This window comes from Drosophila ananassae, chromosome 3L (assembly GCF_017639315.1).
Source record: "Drosophila ananassae strain 14024-0371.13 chromosome 3L, ASM1763931v2, whole genome shotgun sequence".
Taxonomy (NCBI): domain Eukaryota; kingdom Metazoa; phylum Arthropoda; class Insecta; order Diptera; family Drosophilidae; genus Drosophila; species Drosophila ananassae.
Window position 1 is genome coordinate 378524 of NC_057929.1, and position 16989 is coordinate 395512.

General features: G+C 37.1%; 1 protein-coding gene across 7 annotated transcripts in view; it reads right to left on the reverse strand.

The window, feature by feature from the left end:
- Positions 1–16989, reverse strand: part of LOC6495312 (A disintegrin and metalloproteinase with thrombospondin motifs 8) — a 53084-nt gene that overhangs the window by 1884 nt on the left and 34211 nt on the right. Inside the window, exons 8-14 of one of the 7 annotated variants that reach the window (XM_014907755.3) lie at positions 5587–5729; positions 5360–5412; positions 3066–3192; positions 2559–2723; positions 2270–2501; positions 2089–2168; positions 995–1803 (exon numbers count right to left, since the gene is read on the reverse strand). In XM_014907755.3, coding sequence (XP_014763241.1) covers positions 995–1803; positions 2089–2168; positions 2270–2501; positions 2559–2723; positions 3066–3192; positions 5360–5412; positions 5587–5729 — 1609 coding nt within the window. Of the gene's footprint in view, positions 1–994; positions 1804–2088; positions 2169–2269; positions 2502–2558; positions 2724–3065; positions 3193–4437; positions 4494–5359; positions 5413–5586; positions 5730–16989 lie in introns of all 7 variants that reach the window. The other 6 variants (XM_014907752.3, XM_044715812.1, XM_044715810.1 and 3 more) reach the window with 6 other exon arrangements.

Sequence of the window (16989 nt, forward strand, 5' to 3'; positions counted from 1 at the left end):
CTCAACTACATAAATACTTTGTTTTTTTTTGTAGTATACTTTAAGGCAAAGCTTTAGATTACTTCTAGGGGAGTTAAGAACCCGATTGAATGCTGGATTTTATTTTGGGCTTACCGCACGCAAGGATAACGATTCGGTATCGATTTCGGTTTCGATCGGTATTGGCATTTGACAAGTGTATGGATGCGTGTTGCTTTGTTTTGTGTGTGTGAGATTTGTTTAAGATTTTGTTGTTTGTTCTGTTCTGGAGAGCCTTTTCGAAAAAATGGTATATATCGTTTTCACAAGCAGCTTTTTATATTGATCTGTATGGGGGTTTCCTGGCTAGCATTATGTAGTAGCTTACGGTAGCAGAGTTCTTAATCGCATCTCGCATTTTTTATTTATTTTTGTTACATGACTCGTGTGCGGCGTATTAGTTTTTGTGTTTTGATTTTGGGTTTCTTGCCCTGGGATGTTGTCGTTGTCGTTGTTGTCGCCTGTTCCGTGGTACTGGGCGAACTACTACTGTCCAACACCTTTGGCTGGTTGTTTGTTGTGTCGCCAATGTAGTTTGTCACGTAAGCCGGCGAGGCTGTTTGCAGATGTTGCTGATTACTATTGCTACTACTATTAGTTTTGTAAGCCTTAATACTACTCCGGTTTGGCGTACGTTTTAAAAAGGAGCTGCCGCCATCAGTGCTAGGACCTTGCCATTGCTGATGCTGTTGCTGCTGCTGCTGTTGTTGATGTTTCTGTTGCACATTGCTGCCTGTTGCCGTGCTAATGGATGATGAGACAGATGTTGTTGTGGTTGTGGCAGTTACCGCTCCGTCATGCAGTGATTGCAGTTTTTTAAAGTACGCATCGAGAAAGGATGATGTTGTTATCGGTTTGTTGGTTGGCTTAGCGCTTGGCCCGGTTGTTGGTGATGCTTGTTGTTGTGTTGCAGTTGTTTTGCCAGCAATTGTCGTTGACGGTACAATGGCTGTGGTGGTTGGTGTGTTGAACTTACGTTTTTGCCGCTCAATCGCTTCATTGCTCTGAATGCCGGCAGTCGCCTCGTTCTCCTCGTCGGGCAGCAGTTGCTGCTCCTGTTCGTGTTGCTGTTGCTGCTGTCTCTGGCTCTCGTCCTTGTTGTTCTGTTGCTGTTGCTGCTTCGATCCGTTGCTAGAGCTGACGCTGCTGCTGCTGCTGGTAACACTATAATTTTTAAGGCGTTTTTGTACCAAAGGTATTTCAACTATCGACTGTTGTTGTTGTGACTGCTGTTGCTGTTGTTCTGGTTGCAATTTGGTTTCATGTTGTTGTGTCTGTAGCATGTGTAAGTAGTATTCGATTTGTTTGCGTAGTTCGTGTGTGTAGAATTGTAATAGGTTTGGTGTTTGTGTGGTTGTTGTTGTTGTGGTTGTTGGTTTTGTTGTTGGTGTTGCATAAGGATCGCCGTTGCGTCGGCTGCTAATACTGCTGCTGGTGCGCGTCTGGACCAAAAACCCATTATCCCTTTGGGCTTGCTGCTCCGCAAGGATGCGATGCAGATACCCGAAGGACTTCGACTTGGGCCGAGCCGTGGTTGTTGTCGTAGTCGTGGTTGTTGTTGTGGTCGTCGTTGACGTCGCAGCGGCAGCAGCAGAGCTATGGTCAATCCGGTTGTCCTGCCGATTGCCATCGTGCTCCTCGCTACTAGAGTTGCCCTCATCCTGCTCCTCCTCACCACTCTCGTTCTCATTCTCATTATCATCCTCCTGGGACTCGGTCTCCTCGCTACTATTCTCAACATCCTCCGTTGCCTCGGAGCTTGCATCTTTCTTGTTGTCGATTTTACTGATTTTGTTTGGTTTTTGGATTGTGTTTTTTGATTAAGGTGTGGGTATAGTTGTTGTTGTTGGTGGTGTTTTCGAATTGGTGTATAAAGGTGTAAAAGTTTGTATATTAAAAATTTATATTCTGTGTATATAGTTGTGTGTTGGGAAACTCAAAAGTTGTGTGCGTGTTTTGTGTCTTTTTTTTTTAGTAAATAGAGAACTCTTAGCTTACACAACAAAACTACTATTAAACAGTCAATTGCTAAATAAAAAAAAAAAGGACTACCAAGGCTACTGTACTCACTTGTAGACTAAACGATAGTTGTGTCCATAATCAGGAATGATGTTCGAGGGCAGTGGTGTGCACCGACCATCCAGACAATGCTGTTTTTTGTAAGAAGATTATAGAAGATTAAATATATATACATATATATTTAATATATTTTACATTTTAATCAGAATTTTTTTTATTATCCTTTACTTACATAACCATTACCACAGGCCGACCCCTCTGCCGCTGGTCTGTAGGCCACACAGTATCCTGTCTGGGCGTCGAAGCAGAACAGTTGGGCGCACACTCGCTCGTCCTTGAAGCAGGCGTATGTTCCTCGATCCCTGCGGCACTGGGCATCCAGGGAGAGCAGAGTGCCTGGCAGTGAGCGACCCAGGGCGCTGTCCTCATGGGGGGCATTGTGCAGGCAGGTGGCAGTATCTCCGCTGGAAATATTAATTTAAATCACTCTACTTTTAAGTCAGTAATTTTGTAAAGCTTACTTGAGGAAATGATGGAAACTCTGGACCGTACAGGCAGACCATCTGAATCCCCGCTCCGTGTGGCGCAGATCGGACATTATGTATCCGTCCTCCCAGCGGCAGCGCTGGGCTCCCGGTCCGCCCAAGTAGCTAGGTGGTGGCGATCCGTCATGCACCGCTCCCAACCTAAGAAAATATGAAATAAGCATAAAAAACCAAGAGCATGAGACACATTTTGATTGAGCGGGAAAAAATGTTAATTGATTAATTGCACGCCGAATGATGTCAAACGGAAATGCAAACGAGTTTCAGTGACCAGTTTTCAGCAACGGAAATTATTCATGTTTTTTCTTCCAAATGAAATCCCCGAACGGGGATTTGGGCGTGAACTAGTGCAGCACTTGAAGTGGCTCACAAAAGATTAGATGCCGGAACGGGCAATGAAAGTGCCAGTGTTTCAATAAAATATTAGCTTATTTATGATTCCCATTAAATATGTATTTAAATACTAGTCTGGTGGCTACTTACAGATGTCCCACTTCGTGAGCGGCCACAATGATGCCGCTGAAGCCGCCGGTGTCTTCGATGATGGCCACGCTGTTCACCTTCTCCAGTCGCTTGTTCACCACGCATGCCCCACCGACGTAAGCGAAGCCTTTTCCAAAAGAAAACACACGACCAAAAATTTTGGGCAATTAGTTACTTGTTTTTCTCCAGTTACATTTTCTTTTCATTTTTAGTTTTTCTTTTCTTTCTTGTCCAACAGGAAGTTGACAATTTTTTTTCCAAGTCGCCATCACAGTTGCAGTTATTAGGTAAAAAATAGTATCTGATGGTTTATTGCAACTGAGTAATTTCTTTTGTCTTTATTTTTTACATAATAACTGCAAGCTGTTGAAAGATGGGGGTCGCATTTTTTATGTGAGAGAGCCATTAGTTAGTGATGTATTTAAATGTGTAAAATTAGTTACAATTACCATTAGTTATATTTTGGTTAGTCCACAGCCCATACAGCGCACCAAGATTTATTTGTTTTAATATATTTTTTATATAATAAATCCTTTATTAGTAGTTATACCACAACCATCTTATAGTAGGAATTTTGAACAATCTCTGAAAAAAACTTTATAAACAGGAAGCTCACGATGTATACTTTTTTTCGTATTTTTTTTAATCCAACAATATGTTATCTTATCCCAAGTGAGCAACACATTTGCTTAAACTTCGTATTATATACGTTTTGTATTGCTTAATCGCTGAAACTGAACAAAAGTGTTAAAATAGATTCCTGATACACACAACACATGTTTTCGCATATTTTACATTTCGCAACAGAACGGAAATAAACATTTGATAGGCACTGTTTACATAACACAACATGTAAACAAAACATGCAGATGATAAGATCGTTTCGTCATGGAAAGATATATACACAAACGAAGAAAGTAGAAGAAAGTCTTTTAAGAAAAGTTCTCAGGAAGAGCAGTGAAGAAACTGTACAGTTTTAGGAGCACTGCCAAGATGGCGCATGCGCAGCCGTTTCCTCTTCCGGTTGCTGTACAAAGCCACGTGTCACACACACACACATATATATATATATTCAGATCAGATCTTTGAAAGGAAAGAGAGAGGTGGAACAGCAGCAGCATTAACAGCGTAGAGAGAGATAGAAAAGAGGATAAAAATAGAGACAAAGAGACGTGCATGAAATTCAATTAAATTTGCTTAATTTTGTTGATGATGGAGCGACGCATTTTGGGTTCGGCGGTGACCGCCTTTAATGTTATTTATTTTTAACGCGTTTGCTTAACTTCTGTGCTTTTTTGTTGCTATTTTTTTTGCATTTATCTGTATAAATGTTGGCTAACAAATTGCCAGCCAATGGTTTTGGGGTCTTTACCTGCGGTACCGCGATTACATTCACCATAAGCGGAGGTGCGACGGCACATATCGAGTCTGCGGGCGAAAATTGTTCAAAAATGCGTAGAAATTTAGATTTTGTTTCGATTTTGGGGTTTTTTTGCTTCATTTAATCAATTATCTCCTCTGGATGTTTGATCGATAGTCGGTTATTTTTTTTGGGCAATTTGTTGGCCTGCCCAATTGGATTTATCGAGCATTTTGAGCAGTTTAAGATTTGAAAGTCAGAAAGGAAAAAGCTCTACCTTATAAAGTATAACTAAAAACCACTGAGAAAAAGATTATTCAAGGGCCAGTTGTCTAAAATCGCAGCTAATGAACCAATTAACTTTTAAGCTTCACTTAGACTACTTTTCCACAAGGATCCTCTATTAAAGTAGGCTTCAAACCACAATTAAATACTAGATCTTGATGTAAGTAAATGCTTGAAACCAATGAAACCTTAAAGCAGATACAAAATACTAACCAAATCAACCGGTTTTAATGTTTTATGGCCCGATCCGCCACTCAAATTAGTTTAACGCTTTGAAATCACATATTTTTTGTGTACCTTTTTCTAAAATGTTTGTAAATCTGGTGTTTTGTGAGTTTATTTGTGTGTTTATGGAGAGCTTGTATGTTTGTGGCTGTGAGGCGTGTAATTGTGGTAGTAATTTATTAAGACCCACACGAAAATTTTAGTCAAAAATTTACTTGGATATTAAGGTGTTTCGCGGAGCTTGAAGGGGAGGTGCAAACCCAATAACTGACTAAGATAATGTTAAACACCCGCAATGACATTTGTTCTAATATAATTGTGTAACCATATGTGTACTGGGCGTGTGTGTGTGTTTTGTGTTTTAATGGGGTATTTATGAGTCTAAGTCTAGGAGGTTCTTGGTATTGCTTTGAAATCTTTTTACCCGCTGTGCCCTTGGTGCAACGACCTCCTTTACGCCTGCGACACATATCATACCTAGACGCGAGTAAACATTACAATATAATTGAGTAATCTTTCAAAAGTCATAGTTTGGAGATAGGTAGGATAGAGGAAGAAGAAAGATGACTGCTCTGGACAATCGGCTGTCGATTCTGCAAAGAGAACACAAAACACAAGGCGATAACTTGGCCAAGTCCTTGGCCCACTCACTTGGTAATGGCCACGGCAATATCGTAGACGGGCAGGCGACGTTCCCGGAACAGATACTTTCCCATGTCCGTAAGAGCAGCGGCGGAATCGATGGCATCCCTGCCCACACGATTGCGTTCCAAGTAGGGTGTGGCATCACGACCCTAAAAATAAGGAGATAGGATAATAGGTTAGTGAAGGTTTTTATATAGGATTTTTATGTGGAAACTACTTTTAACTTTGAGTAATAAACTTTAGTAAATATCAGCTACTCTTTATTTGTGGTCTGACATTTACATTCTCGTGAAATCCATTTGAATACTGAATTGAAATTGAATTCTGCCAAAAATCAATTTAAAAATTCAATTGAACCCTGTGACCCACATTAGAATTCAGTATGCCAGCAACAGGTAGTGAAAATTGCAAAATACCATCCGTACAACCCCCAAGGAAGCTCTCGTTGCAGCTCGATGATGATGATTTTGATGATGCAACTAGTTTGGCATTTGACTGGATGAGCCAAAGCGAATGGTAAGAGCTTCGAGTGAAATATTTATGGCCCAGTCGATGGTGAAAATGAAGTTGGAAACCAAAGCCGAAACGGAAATCAAGTGAACGTGAAAAACGTGCTGCAAATGCAACAGCAACTGCAACTGCAACAGCAACACTAACGATAAGGCCAATGTGGTTAATGATCATTACAGGTGGAGATGATCAACCAGCTCGTGACGATGATGATGATGTTGCTTGACAAAGTCAAAGTCGTGTGGGTTTCCTTTGAATTTTTGGTTTCTTTTGATTGTTAGGCTAGGCCACAAGCACAAAACCAGTTGCAGTTGGAGTTGCAATTGTGCGTTGCATAATTGGAGCTAAAACTGAAGCTGCAGTGGCAATTTCATCAGCTATGTACGCCCGAACATCCGAGGGCAAGTTGCAGCAATCGTAAATTAACCTATAAGTATACCGACGTATGTGTCGTGACTGGAGGGGCGTTTCCAGATTGGATGAAGTGACAGTAACATAAATTAAAATAACACAATTGTCAATCACTTTGAGCCCTAGGCAAATCAATATGTTAATACGGCTCAACAACTAATCTTTGTCTGTGGCCCGAACCAGTTGCAGTTGCACTTCCAGTTCCCCAGTTTCCAGTTGCACTCCGATCTCCGGTCTCTCGGATCTTGGATCTCGGATCTCCGGCCTCCGGTCCCTGGTCTCTCTGGCATCCACCGTGCAGGTGATAAAACCAAAGTTAAGTGACAAACCGCACTCGGTTGACACATTTGATTTGCAGCCATTTGCCAACTGCAAAACAATCTTGGAGATACTCCGGCACTAAGCTTGCTTATATCTTAGCTTTGCCAGCCCGGAGTCGAAGTCTTTTGATAAATTACCAACCAGTCGGACAGACAGCAGATGTCTAGGAAATGAACATAGTCTGACAAACTGATCTATAAACACATACACTGTAGCATATATTTTGAAATTCGTATGAATTCTTTTAGTGCCAAATGAGACGCTCGATTGGGTGTATCTTTCAGATAATTTGAGGGGCTCTATCCAGCATTAACAGTCAGCACTCGATGTCTAATCATTTCGGTTTCGTTTCTGTCTCACTATTCGACGATCTGACATATTGATCATTTGCAAGTACGGGCACGTCTTAGAAACAAGCTACAAAAAATCAAATTCCATTTTGTTTTTACTTTTTGGTAATTTTTGAAAGACAAAACTATCAAGAATTTTAAATGTTCCGTCTGTGGCCTTGGATGCCGAGTGGGAAAGGCAAACGCATGACGCTCTGGCTTCAAATCGGAATTTACAAAATTACAAATAATTATAATGGAATTGCATTTTGAGTGGTTTATTAGAGCAGTTTCTGTCTCAAACTGAAGACTCTTGGAACTCAAGTTGCTGGCTGATGGGTGAGATCTTCTAGGTCTAGGTTTTCGGTTTTGCTAAGTTTTTGAAGGGGAGCACCCAGAAAATGTAACAAAAAATCAAAAAAATATTTTTTTTCTGGCTTTTGATGCAGATTGATGGAGAAACGATATACAAATCGATTAAGGTATTCCGCTCAAGAATCGGATGAGTATTCTCAAAGATATAGCCATCGCTGTGGGCCATATTGGGCCTCCATGCGTTTTTGTGGATCTTGAAGGGGATCTCCCAGAAAATTTAACAAAAAATTAAAAAAATATTTTTTTTCTGGTTTTTGATGCAGATTGATGGAGAATCGATATACAAATCGATTAAGTTATTCCGCTCAAGAATCGGATGAGTATTCGCAAAGATATAGCCATCGCTGTGGGCCTCCATACGTTTTTGTGGATCTTGAAGGGGATCCCCTAGGAAATTTACCAAAAAATCTAAAATATATTTTTTTTTAGATTTTAATGCAGATTGATGGAGAATCGATATACAAATCGATTAAGGTATTCCGCTCAAGAATCGGATGAGAATTCGCAAAGATATAGCCATCGCTGTGGGCCATATTGGGCGTTCATGCGTTTTTGTATATCTTGAAGGGGATCCCCCAGGAAATTTACCAAAAAATCTAAAAAATAATTTTTTTCTAGCTTTTGATGCAGATTGATGGAGAATCGATATACAAATCGATTAAGGTATTCCGCTGATGAATCGGATGAGTATTCGCAAAGATATAGCGATCGCTGTGGGCCATATTGGGCCTCCATGCGTTTTTGTGGATCTTGAAGGGGATCTCCCAGAAAATTTAACAAAAAATTTAAAAAATATTTTTTTTCTGGCTTTTGGTGCAGATTGATGGAGAATCGATATACAAATCGATTAAGGTATTCCGCTCAAGAATCGGATGAGTAGTCGCAAAGATATAGCCATCGCTGTGGGCTTTATTGTTTCCCCTTGCATTTTACAGGGGATCCCCCAGAAAGTTTAATAAAAAATCTAAAAAAATCAAAATTTTTGAAGAGTACCCCAGAAAATTTGATGAAGTATTGGAGTTGCTAAATAAAAGTTCATAGATCTTCACATCCCATACGATGCCCTGGGAAAGTCAAATCTTGGACCACCATCCAAGTCACCCAGACAGAAATGCTGGCTCCCATACAATCTCCTCCTCGGGTGCAGGCTGGAAAGTTGCTGGACCATGGATGACCTGGCACATCTTTGATTACAGATTGCACAATTCAAGTGGTCTTTGCCGCAATAGTGGTTACCCCTACGAGCTGCGGCCAAGCATTTGTCAAATAATCGGGAAAAGAGCTATGAAAAAATATAAAAAAAACTTATCTCTGAAACTGTCAGTAGGTCCTAAAATGTAACCAACCAAGAAACCAACGACAGTCACCCAAAACCGGGACCGGTTTGCCTTTCCCCCAAAAAGAGTACAAAATAAAACGTATATTAAAAAAAAAATAATAAAAAATTAAAGCTTTGCGACAGTTTTGCAATTGCCTTTTGTGCGTAATTAAAAGCAAAATGTTATATTTTAATTTAATTTCCCAACCCCAACTGGGTCTCTTTTTCCTGAGCCGGGCTTATACATAAATCTTTCGGCATAAAGAAAAAAAAAGAAATAAAAACTGTCAATTGAATGGCCTGTAATTTCTAGCATTTCGCAAGACTCACTAAACTATCTAACAGGGTGGTGGACAACTGGAGCCGCTCACACCCACTTCCACACACTCAACCAAAAAAAAAAAAAAATGGCCACACACACCCACTAAAAGCCACCTCCTTCCAATGACATATAGTACGTACGTTTTGACTTTCGGCGCCCACACAGCGGCTTAGTTGGGCGGCTTGGGCGACTTGGCCGACAGGCGACCGATTGGGCCACCACCCACAGAGCCGCCAAAGTTTTGGGTCAAGATATGGGGAATACTTTTTCTTTTCAAAATACTCTACAAAATAGATGGGGCTTTGACTAAAAGAACTTGAAAAGGACATCCTACTAAAGTGGACATTAACTAGAAGTTTAAGCCATATTTTATATGAATATTATAAACAATTATTTGGGCACTTGCCACCAAGCTCTTTTGAGTCTTTATAATATAAACATTCCCACACTCGCATCTAGCACCCTAACGGAAGACCAAGCTTGAGAAATGAAATAAACAAATTCCCCCTATTGAGCCGGCCACGGCAAAAACAACATTAGACTAAACATCCGCTAGAATCACGCCACTGCGGCTCCCCTTTTTAAGCATCCGTATTGATACCCAAATTTTCCATGCTGATCACAGCAATCCCATTCGGGAAATTCTCTTCGGAATTCAATTCGTAATATACTTCGGGAAGATCCCGAACCAAGAAGGAAAAGAATCAGCTCAAGCCTGGTCAGTCGGAATCTAGCTTAGGTTAAGATATAATGCCTTGTTAGACTTAAGATCGGAATGAAACCTAATAAAGTTTAAATATATATTTTTTTAAAAGTTAAAACCCGTCGTGATTATAATTGGCGCCCAACGTGGGGCACGCGTTAATTAAAAATATCGATTAAAAAAAGATATTCGCGAGTGCCTCAAATAAAAATCATAGACCTGAAAAATAAAGGTTTCTATGTAAAAAAACTTATATCACGTACCGGTAATAACTAGAATAACCTCAACACCCAAAGTGGAATTTTTCAAGAAAAAAGTGACACAAAAGGAGAACAAAAACAAAATATACAAACTAAATAAATTTTGAACCACCAAAAAGTGAAAAATCAAACGAACTCAAAAAAGTGAAAAAAATTAACCCTCAACGCCCTAAGTGGAATTTTTTCAAGAAAAAAGTGACACAAAAGAGAACAAAAACAAAATATACAAATGAATAAATTTTGAACCACCAAAAAAGTAAAGAATCAAACGAACAAAGTGAAAAAATTAACTAAAATAAAATTACAAAAAAAAAAAAAAAAAAAAAAAAACACACAAACACAACAAACAACCCCGACAAACAAGAAGATAAAAAAGAAAAAGATTAAAAATAAAAAGTAAAAACTTAAACAAACTCGAAAAAAGTGAAAAAAAAATTAAATAAAATAAATTAAAAACCAAAAACCTATATTTAAAAAAAAAAAAAAAAAAAAAAAAAAAAAAACGGCAGAAGACCCCCCACTCAACGGAAAAAGGACTGGGAAGGAAGAAAAAAAAAAAAAGCAATTTCATCAGAGGAACACCAAAAAAAAATCACAAACGTGAGATAGATTATTGTTTAGTTTTATAAAAAAAATAAATAATTAAAAATAAAAAACACATCAATGTAAATCCTATTTTACACACCGACACTATATTGAATTTATATGTAACCTTTTTTTTTTTCCTCCTCTATTGTGTTTTTATAAATCCCCGTCTCAAAATATGTCTATATATATTTCATATAATATACCAATTATATACTAAATTAAATTCAAGAAAAAAATTGCCTGCTGTTTTGCTAAATAGTGATTAATACTGGAAGAATTAATAAACGCTTTAAGAAACTTTAAAATGACAGACTCAAACGGTCCATCTACTAGCCATAGCGCTAATTTAAGCCGACAAACACCTGAACAAACACTAACATCAGACCTAATTGTCCGATTGATAGCTAACAACCTAACACCACTACATGAGGAAATAAAAACGTTACGTTCTCTCTTGGATTCCAAATCCAATTTAGTGACCGAATTCCAAATCGAACAGATTGACGATACCATTCCATGCGACGAAACACTAGAAATAGTCAAATCCGTTCCCCAATTTTCTGGAAATTTAGACAATTACGTAGCTTGGCGAGAAGCCGCTGAAACAGCAATGGGACTCTATGTCCGCAAAAGTCGTCGGTACTTTGTAGCCCTAACCATTTTAAGAAACAAGATTGTAGGCAAAGCCAATGACGCTTTAACAAACCATGGAACCGTATTGAACTTTGACGCTATTTTGGCCAGACTCGATTTTGTCTTTAGCGACAAGAGGCCAATCCACATAATCGAACAAGAATTAAGCGTGCTGACACAAAACAGATTTTCTGTTATGGACTTTTATAATTTGGTTAACAAAAAGTTAACCCTCTTAATAAATAAAACCATAATGACGTACGGAAAAGAAAATCCAATAACTACAGAAGCAAACCTCAGACATAGACAAAATGCCTTGAGGGTATTCATAACTGGCCTAAACGGCCCAATTTCTGGCATGTTATTTTCCCTAAATCCTCCAGACTTACCAAACGCTCTAGCTAGAGTTCAAGAAATGGAGAGCAATCATATGAGGGCACAGTTCGCTTATCGTTTTAGCGCACCTCAGCGCCGTTATAACGATAACCAACGAAACCAAAACGAACCATATTATAGATCTGATGGTCAGAATCAGGGCAATCAATTGCGCCTGAACAGAACCAACGACAATTACAAAAATTATAACGGACAAAATCCCAATTATCAGCATAACAATAGAAGTTCTCCTCAGAATAATAATAATTCCCAAAATAAAAATAACCCCCAAAATAGTAATAGCTACCAAAACCATAATAGCTATCAACACAATAACACTCGGTATAATCCCTATCCAAGTTATAATACTTGGACTCAAAGGAATAATACATACCAAAACAGAAGCGAACCTATGGAAGTGGACTCCAGCATCCAAATCCAAAATAAAAATAGTAACCAAGTATTCCCAAATGGTGAACAATACCAAACTACAAATAGCCTCCAATATAATTCATTCCAACAACCAGAACAGGCAGTTAAACGCGCACAAATTGAGTCATCTGCTCAACCTAGAAACAAACAAATGCGCATAAATAATATCAAAGAGGAACATTTTTTAGGAGAAGAATAGGTCTGCCACACATATTACGATTTGACAAAAAAATTAATAAAAAACTTAATGTTATGATAGATACAGGAGCCACAGCCTGTTACATAAAAAAAGGTACCTACCAAAACGGGATAGAATTGCCCATTTACAAAAGAGTATCCACGGTTAATGGATACTCAACAATAAAAAAATGCCACTACATAACAATTTTTCAAACAAAACAAATTTTTTACGAAATAGAGGGCCTAAAGGCAGACTTATTAATAGGATACAATTTACTAAAAAAGATAGGAGCAGTCATTGACACGAACAATGACACACTAAAATGTAAGGGAAAAATCGAAAAATTGCACTATGATGAAAAAATAAATTTATTAGAACTAAACAAAGAAACAACCATACTTCCACTAAAAAAATATATATTAGACAAATATTTTAACTACGAAAATTTGTCAAGCAAGAATTCACTTAGCATAAAAAGTTTGGGATATATAAGCCCCAAACACGCCGTCGACGCTCATTCCGACATATACACTTTAGAGTACTCAGGGTCCAAAAACTCTGTCAGCGATATTTCCGAAAATTATAAATGCAACAGTTTGGGGTACATACAACCCGAACACGCCGTCGATGTTCAATCCGACACACACAATTCGAAACACTTAAGTTCTAAGAGCACCATCAGCGATACTTCTGACAATTTCAAATCTAATAGTTTGGGTTATATAAAACCCAAACACGCCGTCGATGTTCATTCCGACACAAGAAATTTGGAATACTCAGGTTCCAAATGCACCAAAAGTCAGATTTCCGACAACTACCCCTCAAGTGGTTCAGGGTACTCAGACACTGAACACGATGCCGATGTAAAATCCGATTCAAACGATATAAAGAATATAGATAACACGGCCGAAAATATTTTTGGCATAAACAATGTAAAAAACAATATAGACGAAACCGATACAGAAAACTACATTGAACTAATAATAAGCACAATAAAAAAAGTACATTCAGAAATAAATACAAATTTACCATTCCGGACGGACGTTCGCTGTGAAATAGACACAATAAACGATAAACCGATTTACTCAAGGCAATACCCATACTCACAAGCAGTAAACGAATTTGTTAATCAAGAAATACAACGAATGATTAATGATGAAATCATTAGACCCAGCAAAAGTCCTTATAACTCACCCGTAATTGTAGTATCAAAAAAAGGTACTAATGAAGATGGCACCCCTAAACATAGATTATGCATCGATTTCAGGAAACTAAACCTTAGCACGATTCCAGATAGATACCCCATGCAAGATCCGACAGTCATTTTATCAAATCTAGGAAAAGCTAAATACTTTAGTACTATAGACTTAGAATCAGGTTTCCACCAAATTTTGATGAAAGAATCAGACGTAGAAAAAACTTCATTTTCAATTAACAACGGAAAGTACGAATTCATTAGAATGCCATTCGGGTTAACAAACGCACCTCGAATCTTCCAGAGGGCAATGGATGATATACTTCGAGAACATGTTGGTAAATTCTGCCATGTCTACATGGATGACATAATTGTTTTCTCTCACTCCCTCGAACAACATTTCAAAGACCTAAATTCAATCATTAATATTTTACATAAAGCCAATATGAAAATATCATTAGAAAAATCTCAATTTTTTAAATTAGAAACTTCATTTTTAGGATATGTAGTAGCGCAAAACGTTATTAAAACCGATCCTCAAAAAATAGACACCATATCGAATTACCCAATTCCCAAAAATATCAGAGAGCTGCGTAGCTTCCTGGGTCTCACTGGGTATTATAGAAAATTTGTAAAAAACTATGCAACCATTGCCAAACCCCTGACTAGATTATTAGAAGGTTCCAATGGAAAAATATCCAAGAGGATGTCAAAAAATGTTTTAATTACTCTTGACGAGACTGCAATACAGGCATTTAATGAACTCAAAGAACACCTAATTTGCCAAATAGAACTGGTCCAACCAGACTATTCAAAACAATTTACATTAACAACTGACGCATCCGACGTAGCCATAGGAGCAGTACTTTCTCAGGACGGATACCCAATCACTTTTATATCAAAAACCCTTAACAAAACTGAAAGAAATTACGCGACTAACAAAAAAGAACTTTTAGCAATAGTATGGGCATTAAAAAACCTAAGAAACTATTTGTACGGAGTATCAGGAATTGAAATACATACAGACCATCAATCACTCTCATACGCAATTTCGGATAAAAACCCAAATGTGGAATTAAAACGATGGTTCAATTACATAGAAAGCTTCAGGCCAAAAATTTTGTATAAACCGGGTACTACCAATGTAGTAGCAGACGCACTGTCCCGAATTGAAATAAATAATATTACAGAAGATGAAGACGTAGAATCCACGGATTACGGAACCCAACACTCAGCCGAAAGTAGCTTTAGTAACATTATAGGCGAAACAAAAAAACCACTTAATCAATTTAAACAACAACTTTTAATAGCAAAGGGAAAATTCACAATTCATGAACAGATAAATGTATTTGAAAATAAACGTCATATTATTGAATATGATCAACCAGAAAACTTAGTTACAGTCCTTAAAGAATATCTACAACCCAATATTAATACAGGGATTCATTGTACTCCTGAAGTGTTGTATGAAATTCAAGTTCAATTAAAAAATAACTTCATTAATAAATTCGTATATACAAAAAGTTTTGTTGTAGACATAACAAATAATGACGATAAAGCAATAATTATAGAGGAAACACACTGTAGAGCGCACCGAGGATTAGATGAAAATTATAAACAAATAACCAGATTATACTATTGGCCGAATCTGTACAAAAAATTAAAAGAATATATAACAAATTGTGAAATTTGTAATACGAACAAATATAATAGAAACCCGACTCAAATACCTATTGGAGAAGCCCCCATTCCAAAAATAGAAGGCCAACACTTACATATTGACATTTTTTACGCGCAAAATCTAACCTTCTTAACTTGCATTGATGCCTATTCCAAATACCTCGTTGTAAAAGAAATTACTAACAAAAAAAATATCGATATAAAAGTCTATGAAATACTTCAAACATTTCCCCAAGTTAAAACGATTATGACAGATAACGAACCTAGCTTTACATCAGCACAATTTAAATCCTTCCTACAGCGTTCTGGTATTTCAATCCATTACGCAGACCCCAGACATAGCCTTTCGAATGGACAAGTTGAAAGAGCCCATTCAACCCTAACTGAGATAGCTCGTTGTATTAAAGATGAGTACCGTCTCCTAGAATATTCCGAAGTTATTATAAGAGCAGCAAAAAGCTACAATATGACAATTCATTCAGTAACAAATCAAAAACCATACGACATTTTATTCAACAAAATAGATCACAGTGACTTACCATTAAAACTACAAACAGCACAAACTAAAATGTTAGATTATCATAATAAAAATAAATTAGATAAAAATTATCATGTAGGAGAAGTAGTATACGAGAAAATACACGGAGAAAGAAACAAATTAGGTCCCAGATTTAAAAAACAAGTCGTTCAGGAAAATTTACCCAATAAAGTAATCATTAATAATAGGAAACGAGTTATTCATAAAGACAACATTAAATAAGCCATATTTTACAGAAAATGGAAATACCATTTATCATCACCATTTTGATAATCACTTGCCACTCCGAAATAATCGACTACACTAACAACGAATACCTACTACTGAAGAATGAAAACGATGTATTGACGTATGACTCATTCGAGGACCTCTTTCATATCACAAACCTAAGTTTTTACAAAGAAATAATTAGAATAGAAGATAAAAATACTAACAACAGCAACTCAGATTCAGACTGGGACATTTCCCAAAATCTAAACATTATTAAAATTCTTATGTCCCAATTAATACCATCAAGAAATAAAAGGGGCATTAACGAATTGGGCACAGCATGGAAATGGCTAGCAGGTACACCAGACCATGACGACTTAATAAGAATAGAAAACAAAATTAACGAACTGACAGAAAACAATAACAAACAATTCACAATAAATTCACGTATATTTCAAGAAGTCCAACTTATGACCAAAATTCTTAACACAATCGTTGTTAACAAAGAAACAAAAGTAAGACAACACCGACTACAATTAATTACACTTGATATCCAAAATTTAATCGATACAATCACCTTAGCAAAAATAGACATTTTTAATACGAAAATACTAAACGAACAAGATATTAAAGAAATATTTAGACACGAAAATAAACCAGTTGTACTATCAGATCTGTTAGACATCTCCACTTTTAAAATAATAAAAAACCAAGACCTACTTATAATATACATAAAATACCCAATTATAAACAATATCTGTAGCTTGTACACATCAAGGGCAATTGCCCAAAATAATGGAAAATTAATAATAGACGATAAGACAGCATACTGTAATGGAAAATTCTATAAAATAACAAACTTTAAAAAAGAAATATTCAATAACTATTGTAAACTCTCAAACGAGAGCTCGTGTTTTATAAATCTCTTAAATGGAAAAAAGGCAAACTGTTCAAAAATACGAGAAAAAAATAAACAATTTGAAAATTTAGATGAAGGCGCTATTCTCCTCACTGGAGAAAATATTGTA